The sequence below is a fragment of the Aquila chrysaetos genome, chromosome 23 (assembly GCF_900496995.4).
Source record: "Aquila chrysaetos chrysaetos chromosome 23, bAquChr1.4, whole genome shotgun sequence".
NCBI lineage: Eukaryota > Metazoa > Chordata > Aves > Accipitriformes > Accipitridae > Aquila > Aquila chrysaetos.
In genome coordinates this window covers 10484501-10493376 of record NC_044026.1, presented here as the reverse complement: position 1 = coordinate 10493376, position 8876 = coordinate 10484501, and the positions used below count along the sequence as shown (strand labels likewise).

Here is an 8876-nt window from a genome sequence, read left to right as displayed (position 1 = left end):
ATAACATAATAAAGAAATAATGGGCCTCATCATGAGCTGAAATTTTGGCCAACAGTTCAGTTCAGAGAGTATTAAAATAATAAAGGCTAACCGTAGAAGTTTCTCACTTTCTTTGGGAAAGCGTTCATCACTGAGAAGTAAGTCAGGAAATTCTCTGAGGCTTGTTTTAAGCCCAGAGTGGACTGGATTTTGCATTTTGTGGATAACAATACACAAAGGCTTCCAAACTCAGTGTGAGAGCTCAACACAAATGGCTCTTAAAAAAAATTACAAACAGAAAAGGCATTGTCTTGCAGTAAACAGTTAGGCACTGCTCTTACAGAGATGGTTTTGTGTCCCGTTTGCATGCATAACAATTATTGATATTCACTAATGAGAGAAAAAAATGCCCCACATTCCACTGCTGTTATAACTAGAATGGATTCCCTAGAGCTCACACATTTAAAATAATTAATAATTAGTAAAGATTTCATGCTTATACCTAGAAGGCCTGCAGGTAGGACTAGATACTATTTTTATGTAAACATATACTTGCTTATTTTTGGTCCTTTTTGATTAAAAAAAAGTTCATTCTCACTATTTTGTTTGTTGGTTCTTCAGGTTTTGGATTTAGTTACTTGAGAATGCAATTCCCTCAATTTTTGAGACTGATCTTGTCAATACTTATGATCCCATTGTCACAAGTGAAATAAAAAGAAATATGGTGCTGCCCAGATTGTCCAAAGATACTTCTCTTCCTTCTGCCTGTTCTGCTTTAGATTACTGTGGTAGTTTTATTTTATTCAATTAGTGTCTGATCTTCCCCATCTCCTTAGGCCTGCCTGACAGTGCTACAAACTGGCACTGCACGGAGGTGAGGGGACGGCACCATTCATGCTACCGACCCCACGTCCTTCAGCCTGTCATGGTTTACACTGATCCCATGTGCACCACCATCCTTCTTTTCCTCTACATCCTGCCCCTCTACAGCACCTCTTCTCTTCTAGAAGCTAGCAGGGCTTCCCCGCCACATTTACAATAAAAGAGAGGTCTCCTGCCCAGAGCCAGACATTTTTAGAGCACTCTGTATTGTTTGCAGGTGTTCTAAGAGGTGGACCAGAAAATGTGACCCCTTGGTTTTAGTGTGCCTTTCATTCTGATGTATTTACTTTTTGCTTTAATCTATAATAATAGTGATTTGACCATATGCCTAGAAGCGGATACATGTAAATGATTGACTGTGTCTGTCCACAGAAACTAGATTTTTCCATGTCCAGCCATTTCTCTGGAGGAAGCAAGAAAGATGTGCGAGGGTTTTGGCAGACATGCAGTGAAAGCAAAGAGCTGAAGTTACTTCCACCTCACTAGAGGTCTGCCCTGCAGCTCCTGAGGGCGTCAGTGTCTCTAAGGCAGGGCCATTGGATCCACTTAATGATTTTCCTGGGTGTAAAGTAGGTTACTCTAGCAAGCTGGGGCACAAAGGATGATGGATGGAGAACTGATTACAAGATCATATAACACTGCTTGAAGATGGAAATACGAATCAGAAGAGTGGAGCACAAGGCTTGGAGTGGTAACACTTCAACTGTTTGACTTGAACCTGCCTTCTGAAGTCTGTCAGACCCGTACATCACCTTTATTACCTTTGTCAGTCTGAAGTGAAACAACATGCCAATGTTATTTAAATAACATCAGTTATCAATGGACATAATACTGCAAATACTGTGTATTTAGACAAACTTCAGGTTCCAGCATCTTTGAATTTTCTGATTATTTGTAAAAATAAATTTTTTTTAAATAATGTTATCAAAGTACTTATTCATGTTGTTTTACCAGACATACTTTTCTCTCTGGAAAATGTGGTGGGTACCTATTTTTATAAATGAGAATGCCATTTGAGATTGCACCATGCTATTACAGTGCATTTCAAATGCAAACAAAAATTATTCATCAGAAGTGAAATCTAAATCTGGAAATACAAAATAATCCATAAATTCTTCAGAAGTACCTCTAGCTTTGAATTTCCATGGTTACTACACCCAAATATGTTTTGATTTTTGTTGAAGCAAGTGCATACCTGCTAATTGGGCCAGTGATTCAAGTCTAACAAGTTAGTTAGTTACACACTCTTCAAAATATTCACATCAAGAGTGCCAGTCAAAGGCTATAGCCACTTGTTATTTAATAAAAGTAAGAAAACTCTCTGAAATAAATGCAGATTGTCTAAAGATATTCCTCTTGGATTGCAAACAAAAAATGGCAGTGAATGTTGCACATGCAGCAAAGTATCTCGTTTAGATCTGACTTGCCAATCACTTATGCAAGCCGTAGGCACAATCGGTGGGCACTGCGGTTTCAACCAGATTTTACTAATTCCTTCTGGTTTGGGCTCCATACCTTGCAAAGTGGTTTTTATTCCTGCTTGGAATATGACAATATGACTATTTTCATGGAATCATGGAGTGGTTTGGGTTGGAAGGGACCTTTAAACACCACCTAGTTTCAGCCCCCCTGCCATGGGCAGGGACATGTTCCACTAGTCCAGGTTGCTCAAAACCCCATCCAACCTGACCTTGAACACTGCCAGGGATGGAGCATCCACAGCCTCTCTGGGCAACCTGCTCCAGTATTATTTTATTTTCAGTCTGCTAGTTTAAGAAGAGACTGAAATATTTCCCATCCTGGTGTGCTAGCTCTTGCTCAGCCATGGTCTAGTCAGAATAGACACAACTTCCAGTCCCCTCATATTAAACTTAAAGCTTTTGACATGTAGGCATTTGGGCAGATTTTTCAAGGGAAACTACTTTTGGTTTTGAAGGTTTGTATTTTAAAGGTTCAGGGAGTAACTTGAGGAGATTGTGTATTTCTATCTTTCTATATAAATTTTCAGGCACTTCAGAATTTTGGTACAGTATTTTACTTCAAGTGACCACTGTATCTTGATCCAAGAGAGGTCTGTGGTGACAGGCTAAGTGGTTAGGTCATGGCTGCACTCGTTACTTTGAAAATGAACGCAGAAGAATCGAGTTCACCGTGTTTTATTACAACGCTTCGTAAAGAGGAGTAACTAAATGTCGCGTACTTTTGCCTAAATGCCAGCAAATGCTCTCAGTTCTGCTAGAATTTCATTGCCATTCAGTCTGTGGCTTCATGTTGACCAAAGCCCACCATGGTCCCGTCGGCCAAGCCCTGCTCCTACCTTCCTAATCCCTCAGCTGCCGGGGAACTGGAGCCCAAGCATCGTGAGAAACGTTACTCTCAGTTAATTTGAACTTCAAACTACTGCTATATTTCATCGCCCCCAACAAACTTGTGCCAAAGCATCACTATTTGCCTCAGCGCAGTGTCTCCCTTGGGCGCTGGGCTGGCTGCACTGGCCTCCAGACTCCCACCACTGCCCGCCATTACCGAGCTCCCGCTTTCTTCCCCAGTTTCTTTTCCCGTTTCCAGCCTCGGCCCTTTCAGGATGTTTCTGCCATTTTGTTTGGCTCTGAACTACTCCTTATCGACCTTTCTGCTCTGAAATATTTAAAAGCTTCTTTTTTTTTAGCCGTGAACGTAGCAGTGTAGTTTGCAGATGGTCCCTAAAGTGACTTTAAAAAAACCCCCACAAACACCCCAAACCTCTTTTTTTTAACCTCTGCATGCTACCTAAAAGGAGACCTTGTTTTTCGGCACGATCGGCGGGATTTCAGACGCCTCTGTGAGGCGGACCGACGCCTCTGCCCGCCCCCCGGCCCGGACCCCACCCCGCGCCGCTCCCCGCTCCGCTGCGGCCCGTTCCGGGACAGGATGTCCCGCCTCCCCCTCCTCTCCTGATTGGCCGAGAGCTCTTCTGGCGTGCTGGGGGCTGAGCCGCGAATTGGCCGGGTTTCCCCTGTCTCCAGTACCGAGAGAGGGAGGGACCGGCCAGCGGCTCTGCCGGTGGAGGGGGGGGGGGGGGGGCGGGCGGGCGAGGGAGGGAGGGAGGGGCGAGGATTACCCGGGGCCGAGCGGGCGGCGGTAGGGCGAGGCGAGGGGTGAGGAGCCGCCGCCGTCGTCGCCGCGGCCGGCCGGTGAGTGCGCGGGAGCCTGGCGCGCGCCCCGACGCCTCCATTTGGCTCGGCAGGGAGGGGGGGGAGAGACGGTCGGCGGGAGCGTGTCCCCCCGCCCGGTGGAGCTGGCCGCAGTGGCAGTGGGGGGGGGAGCGGTGGTGGTGGTGGTGGTCGCGCGCGGCCTCCGTCCGGCGGCGCGAGGAAAGGGGCCTCCCCTCCTCAGCCCGGGAGCCCCGCGGGAGGGGCGGGGCGGGGCGGCGCGGAGCGGAGCGGCGCAGCCCCCGCGCCGTGTGCAGCGACCCCTGCCCGGGCGGGGCCCTCGCCCGCCTCTGCCGCCCGGGCCCCGTCAGCCGTCCGAGGTCCCGGCGGCCCTCTCCCCCGGGCTGGCCGAGGTGGGTTAAAGCCGCGGCTGGTGGCCGCGAGGGGCGGTGACGGCGGGCCGTGAGGGCTGGGGGGTGCTGCTGGGAGAGGGGGTCGTGCGGCCGGGAGGAGCCCCCCCCGGGCCTCGGCTGCCCCCGGGGGCGGCGGGGAGGAGGGGGTGCGGGTGACCCTGATAATCGCTTGATGTTGGCCTGCGGCTTGCGTAATCTGCGATCAATTATTTATTTCATGCACCACGTATGGGTCTGAGGGGCAGCGTTAGGCCTCTGATGTAGCTCGGTGCCGCAGAAGGGAGGCTTCCTTCCCCGAATGTTACGGGGAAGGGAAGTGGGGTTTTTCTGGGGTTCAAAGAGTGTTCTTAATGCGTGTTGCTGGGCAATTTCTGGGGATGTGAACGAGGGAAGTCCTTACTCACGATAAATTTTTAAAGATCGAGTGGAAGCCATCCTAGTCTGAACAGAAATAACCTTGCGTGGTTTATTTCACGTTCTGGATTGTTATTTTTCTCATTCTGTGGCAGGTTGGGCTGCTCAGCCAGCCTGGAGAGAAGGCTGGAGAAGGAAACATGTCTTCTGAATCTTTTTGTCTGGCTGCTCAAGCTAGGTTTGACTCCAAATGGTTGAAGACAGACTTACAGGTAAGGAGTCAGTTAGTTGTATCGCATTGTGACCTTTCAGGTGCAGAGCAAGGATGCTTTTAGTCTAAATAGCTGACAAACAGAAGACTGCAGCATTGCTCTTGATAGATGTGTAGGTTTTTTTGAGTATGCTGACTTAAAACTGATCTTGAAGAAACAGTAACTTATTTTGAGCTGCAAATAGATCTGTATTGTCAGTCCAGTCCCTTCAGCTTAGAAACAAGCTGGACTACATATCTATGCTGTCTTTGCAGAGTGTCAAAGCACGTAGCTGAGTATGTAGCATTACTGCTAGAACTATAAATTCTTCATTTAGACTGTTGCTAAACTTCTTGCCTGCATATGAGCTAGCAGCTTTGATGCACAAGAGAACTGAAGCGAAAGGCGATGGAAGTCTAATTTATATTTTAAAGAATTCAGATTAGCTTTTGTTGTAGTTGTTTGTATAAGAGGTATAGGCTTCCTTTAAATTTTGTCCTTTTTGAAGGGAGTTAATTTTTTGTCAAAGATACGTGGTTGAAATGGAACTAGTCTTTGTTGAAATGTTTGGTGAAAGTTCTCTTTTGTCTTAGAAGATGATCTGTTTTATCAAAGTTGCGTGATACAGGGATGAGGATACTATGATGTTTTCCCAATTCAGGTTTGAAAATTAAGTGGAAAATGTAGAGAAATAGAGTGGTTTTGGTCCATTACATTTGTTTCAGGTGAAATGGGTAACTAAAGTCTGTGTCTTGTCTGTCGTCTTCATTCCCACAGATGTTGCATATAGATACCTTACTTCGAATAACCTTTCCAAGTTCCTGCTCAAAACTCTGAAATTCTTGTTGGGATGGGCCAGCCAGTGTTATTCCTTTGTTACAGATTAATAATAATAGCAACAAAAAATTTAAAAAATTGCATCCAGAGTGACTTTACCCAAAATTACATGCTGATAGTCTGAATGGTTGAGTTCAGCTGGTCTTGCAGTTAGGCAAGGGTTTTTCGCTGTGCAGTTGTGATTCAAAGGCAGCCTTTCTCCAATATTTTACATCAAACAAGCTAAATCGGAATCAGAAGTGACAGATATAGCCTTAGAGGTTACATTATTTCCTAGGTCTTGTATGTAAATGCTATAAAATGACAAGGCTTGCTCTTGATTTGGCTAGATTAGTTCAATTTTCATCTTTCATTCTTAACAAAGTAAAAGTTTTGATCCAAAGTTAGATGCTTTGCCTAATGAGGTAAATAAACATAGTAGAAAGCAATTTGAAGATAAGCATATTAAGAAATACAGTAATATTTCTGTGTTCCCTGGAGGCTGTCTTCTAGATTACAAATATGTTGCTTCAACGACTGTAAAATAGAGGAAAATTTTAGCTGAAAAAGTGGCAGTCTTTGCTTGTAACAGCTGCTGACTATGCATTGCCTATTTTCCTTCTGTATTATATGGGGTGAAAAATGTGACTGTTCATGTGATTTGTCAGATTTTTCCTCTCATTTGTAGTGCCTTTTTTTCTACATCCCTTTTTTTCTGTTTATGTAAACTTTTGACAAGAGGGTTTCAGTTGCCATCCAAACTTTAAGGATTATTTTCAACGGAGTGTTTATAAATGCAATGAAATATTTGTCTTATGAGACTGTTGTGTAGTTAATGTGTTGTAATAATTCCTTTTAATAATAAAAATCTTAGTAACAAATTTCTATGAATAAGCTCTCTTATAAATAAGAGTTCTTTATGACTAATAACAAGTTAGACTCTAATTACCAGGGTACTCCCTTTGTTTTCTTCCAATCATGATGCTGTCAAAATAATGAGATTAATGAAATAAGAGAACAGTAATCATTTGTGATCTGCTGGACAAAACATCACTTCTCTGGAAGCTGAATGCTAATCAGGCCTCCTGGGTATAATATAATTTTCTTATTAGGTTAACTGTTTTTGGTATTACACAGGTCCTCATCACAGAACTCTATCTGGGTGTATGTGTTCAGTATTCTGCAAAATGTGCATGTGAATCTTGAATTGCTCCTTTTTAATGTATTAAATGGCAGATGTCTTCTGTCAAGTAAAGGGGTTTTGGGCTCTGGGGAATTTTTCTATTGCGTGATCAACTATTTTAGCTACTGCTTGACTAGCATGACCTAGCTGCATGTGAAATTCCTTTACAGGTATAAATCCTGTCTCTTAATTCTTTTAAGTTCTGTGTGTACTGAATCTGCTGATTTCCTACTGTGCATGTTTTTACCAGCTAACTATAGAAGGACCTTATTGGTGTTCAAGAGACTGTCAACAGGAATTGAAAAGATGAGCACAGTACCTAGGAGAGGTTTGAAGAAAGACGCACTAATTTATGTGAATTAATCAAGCTGACTACAAATTATTGTTTGGAATTAGACCCAGAAACTCTTCACTTTGCAGATAGATTTTTAACTTCTCACTGTACAGCTGTCCAAGAGTGGGTGGGTGAAACTCCTTGGAGAAACAGAATTATACTGGGGAATTCTTACCATAGGAGACATACAGAGATTGATTAGTCTTTAAACTAACTTTTTTTGTTTTTAAATGAAGTTCTTTGCTGCTGCAAAATTTGGGGAGTATAGCTAGAATTGGAAGTGAAATGTTTCATTTGGTGGGCTAGTAGTCTCCAAAGGCTGACATGGTTTTTGCCTGGTTGGTTGGTTTTTTTGGTGGGGTTTTTTTTTGTGTCACTGTTGTCAGAGAGTTTGCTCTTCAGACTTGATGGCTGTGGCAGTTATTGTGGATTAAGCCAGTGAAATCTCTCTGAAAATCATCAGATTCTTTTTTGCTTTAGCTCAAGACGATGTTGCATTAATAATGTAATACACGGTATTATAATACTATGAGCATTAATTACTCTATAATATAGTGGTATTAGTATAATAAGAAAAGAATGACACGTGGATTTTAGTATGGATTGTGTTTAATCACCTGCGCGCGTCGCTGTTCCAGCTGGCATCCAGGCCAAATTTGAATGTTCTTATTCAGTTTCGGGATGTTACTGTTCAGAGACAAAGCCAGCGTGATGTAGCATGTTATTACTGTTCTTAAGAGAATATCAAAGACACAAGCCCTTTTGTAATAGCAGTGAGCCTCTAGCCTGCAGCATTAACTGGTGTGAGATGTTAGTGGAGCTATATCTTGACAATATATCTTTTGCTTATATTAATTTATCTGAAACTAATCAGTATTATTGTATAGGAAGCCAAAATGCTCTACAAAGACCCAAGTGCACCCAGGAACTAGTCCATGTCTTTTTACTAACTTTGTAATTATTGACCTATTATTGTATGATTTACAGCTGCTAGTATAATTTTGAACAGATTAGAAACATTTGTTTTATTAAAAACCTAAATTTTCAGGTGGAGCAAAATTAAGATATTCTATGTTGTCTGAAAAAAACACAAACTGTTATAGCAGCTGAAAAAATAGGATAGTTCAGTTCAGTGTGTGGTAACAGCAGTAGTACAATATGTAATATGTTCTCATATTACATGTATCAATATGTGTATAACATCACCATTAATAAAATAATCGTATGCAGTTATAAAACAGGTGGATTTTAGTAGAGGCCACTTTTTCATGGGTCATGTTTAACATGGTTGCTAAAAAGGTTAGCGTATCACTTAAATTTCCAATTTATTTTTTTAGATAATGGGAGATTATGTTTTAACGGCCGTTTCTAAGGAAGACATTCTTTTTTTTTAAAAAGGAAAGTCTAAAAAATATACAAACGGAAGATTAAAGTTTTTTTACTTAAACCTAGATACCCAGTTTGCTGAGTCAAACTGTGCTTAAAATAATTCTGATTAAATAGATGTACTGTACTACTAATTTAGAACCTTAT

General features: G+C 42.5%; 1 protein-coding gene across 7 annotated transcripts in view; it reads left to right on the top strand.

Moving 5' to 3' along the window:
- Positions 1-3935: 3935 nt before the first annotated feature.
- HERC2 (HECT and RLD domain containing E3 ubiquitin protein ligase 2) overlaps positions 3936-8876 on the top strand; it is a 115507-nt gene continuing 110566 nt past the window's right edge. For 6 of the 7 annotated variants that reach the window (XR_005931233.1, XR_005931234.1, XM_041119563.1 and 3 more), the window contains exons 1-2: positions 3936-4034; positions 4915-5031. Coding sequence is in view for 5 of the 7 variants with exons in the window: in XM_041119563.1 (XP_040975497.1) it covers positions 4960-5031 (72 nt within the window). In the remaining 2 variants the exon portion in view is untranslated. Of the gene's footprint in view, positions 4035-4384; positions 4406-4914; positions 5032-8876 lie in introns of those variants that run through there. The other variant, XM_041119562.1, reaches the window with a different exon arrangement.